Here is a 1,146-nt window from a genome sequence, read left to right on the forward strand (position 1 = left end):
GATAGACCTCTCTTTTAATATGAGCCCTTTTTTGATATGCAGACTGCCTCCCATTATGCAATGCATGAAGTTATGTCTGCACCCATGCCTGCATTTGCCTGTTAGACTAGAAAAAAACATTATAACTCATAAATCCTAGTATTGATCCATGTATTTTGAGTGTAAAACAAAAATCATAATAAATAAATATGCAATAAATATATTGCCCAATATATTTGTATCTCAGGCTCATTCCTTATTCTGTGATCTTCCACCTGTTCTTCTTTTCAAAGCATCTTTGAACTCTTTTTTTTTAAGAGTGTAGATTATCGGGTTGCACAAAGGGACTACTCCATTGTAGACCAAGAAGAACATTTTGCTCTCACTTACTGAGTACATCGAGATTGGCCTTACATAGACAAACATGAGGGCTCCGTAAAATAAAATAACCACTGTGAGATGAGAGGCACAGGTGGAGAAGGCCTTTTGTCTCTGTGTAGTGGTCTGCATTTTCAGAATGGCTGAGAGGATTTTGATGTATGAAGTAATAATTAAAATCCAAGAGAATAATACCAATATCACGGCAAAGATGAAAGTCATTGTTTCAATGGTACGAGTGCTGGTGCAGGAAAGCATCAGCAGGGCAGCGATGTCACAGTAGAAGTGGTTAATTTCATGAGTCTTACAGAAGGAGAATGTGGATAAAAGAACATTGTGATATTTTGGCACCAGGGAGCCTAGAATCCATGCTCCAGTGGCCATACGCAGACACACAGATCTATTCATGATCATTGTGTACTGTAATGGATTGCAGATGGCTACATAGCGATCAAAAGACATGATGGTGAGCAGAAGGAATTCTGTTGCAATCATGGCCATGAAAAAGTACACCTGCAGCAGGCATTCCTTGAGAGTAATTCGTGTTTTTGAAAGAAAGAAGCTGGCCAGCATTTTTGGGATTGTGACAGAAGTTTAAGAGATGTCTAAAAAAGACAGGTTTGTAAGAAAGAAGTACATGGGTGAGTGAAGTCGTGGCTCTGAGTAAATGACAGATATGACAGTAAGGTTACCAGAAACTGCTATTAGATACAAAAGCAGGAATCCAACAAAGATGGGAACTCGCAAGTTGGAAAGATCAGAGAACCCCACAAGAACAAATTCTGCCAG

At 39.1% G+C, this 1,146-nt stretch overlaps 1 protein-coding gene across 1 annotated transcript; it reads right to left on the reverse strand.

The window, feature by feature from the left end:
• Positions 1 to 228: 228 nt before the first annotated feature.
• LOC147700719 (olfactory receptor 5J3-like) lies at positions 229 to 930 on the reverse strand. The gene has a single exon (XM_086929196.1). It carries the CDS (start codon positions 928 to 930, stop codon positions 229 to 231), a length of 702 nt encoding a protein of 233 aa, XP_086785322.1.
• Positions 931 to 1,146: the final 216 nt, after the last annotated feature.

This window comes from Lissotriton vulgaris, chromosome 7 (assembly GCF_964263255.1).
Source record: "Lissotriton vulgaris chromosome 7, aLisVul1.2, whole genome shotgun sequence".
In the NCBI taxonomy this organism is placed as follows: Eukaryota; Metazoa; Chordata; class Amphibia; order Caudata; family Salamandridae; genus Lissotriton; species Lissotriton vulgaris.

Bases quoted from the DNA above. Each gene is read 5' to 3' on its own strand.
- LOC147700719 (XM_086929196.1), bottom strand. From the start codon at position 930: ATGCTGGCCAGCTTCTTTCTTTCAAAAACACGAATTACTCTCAAGGAA.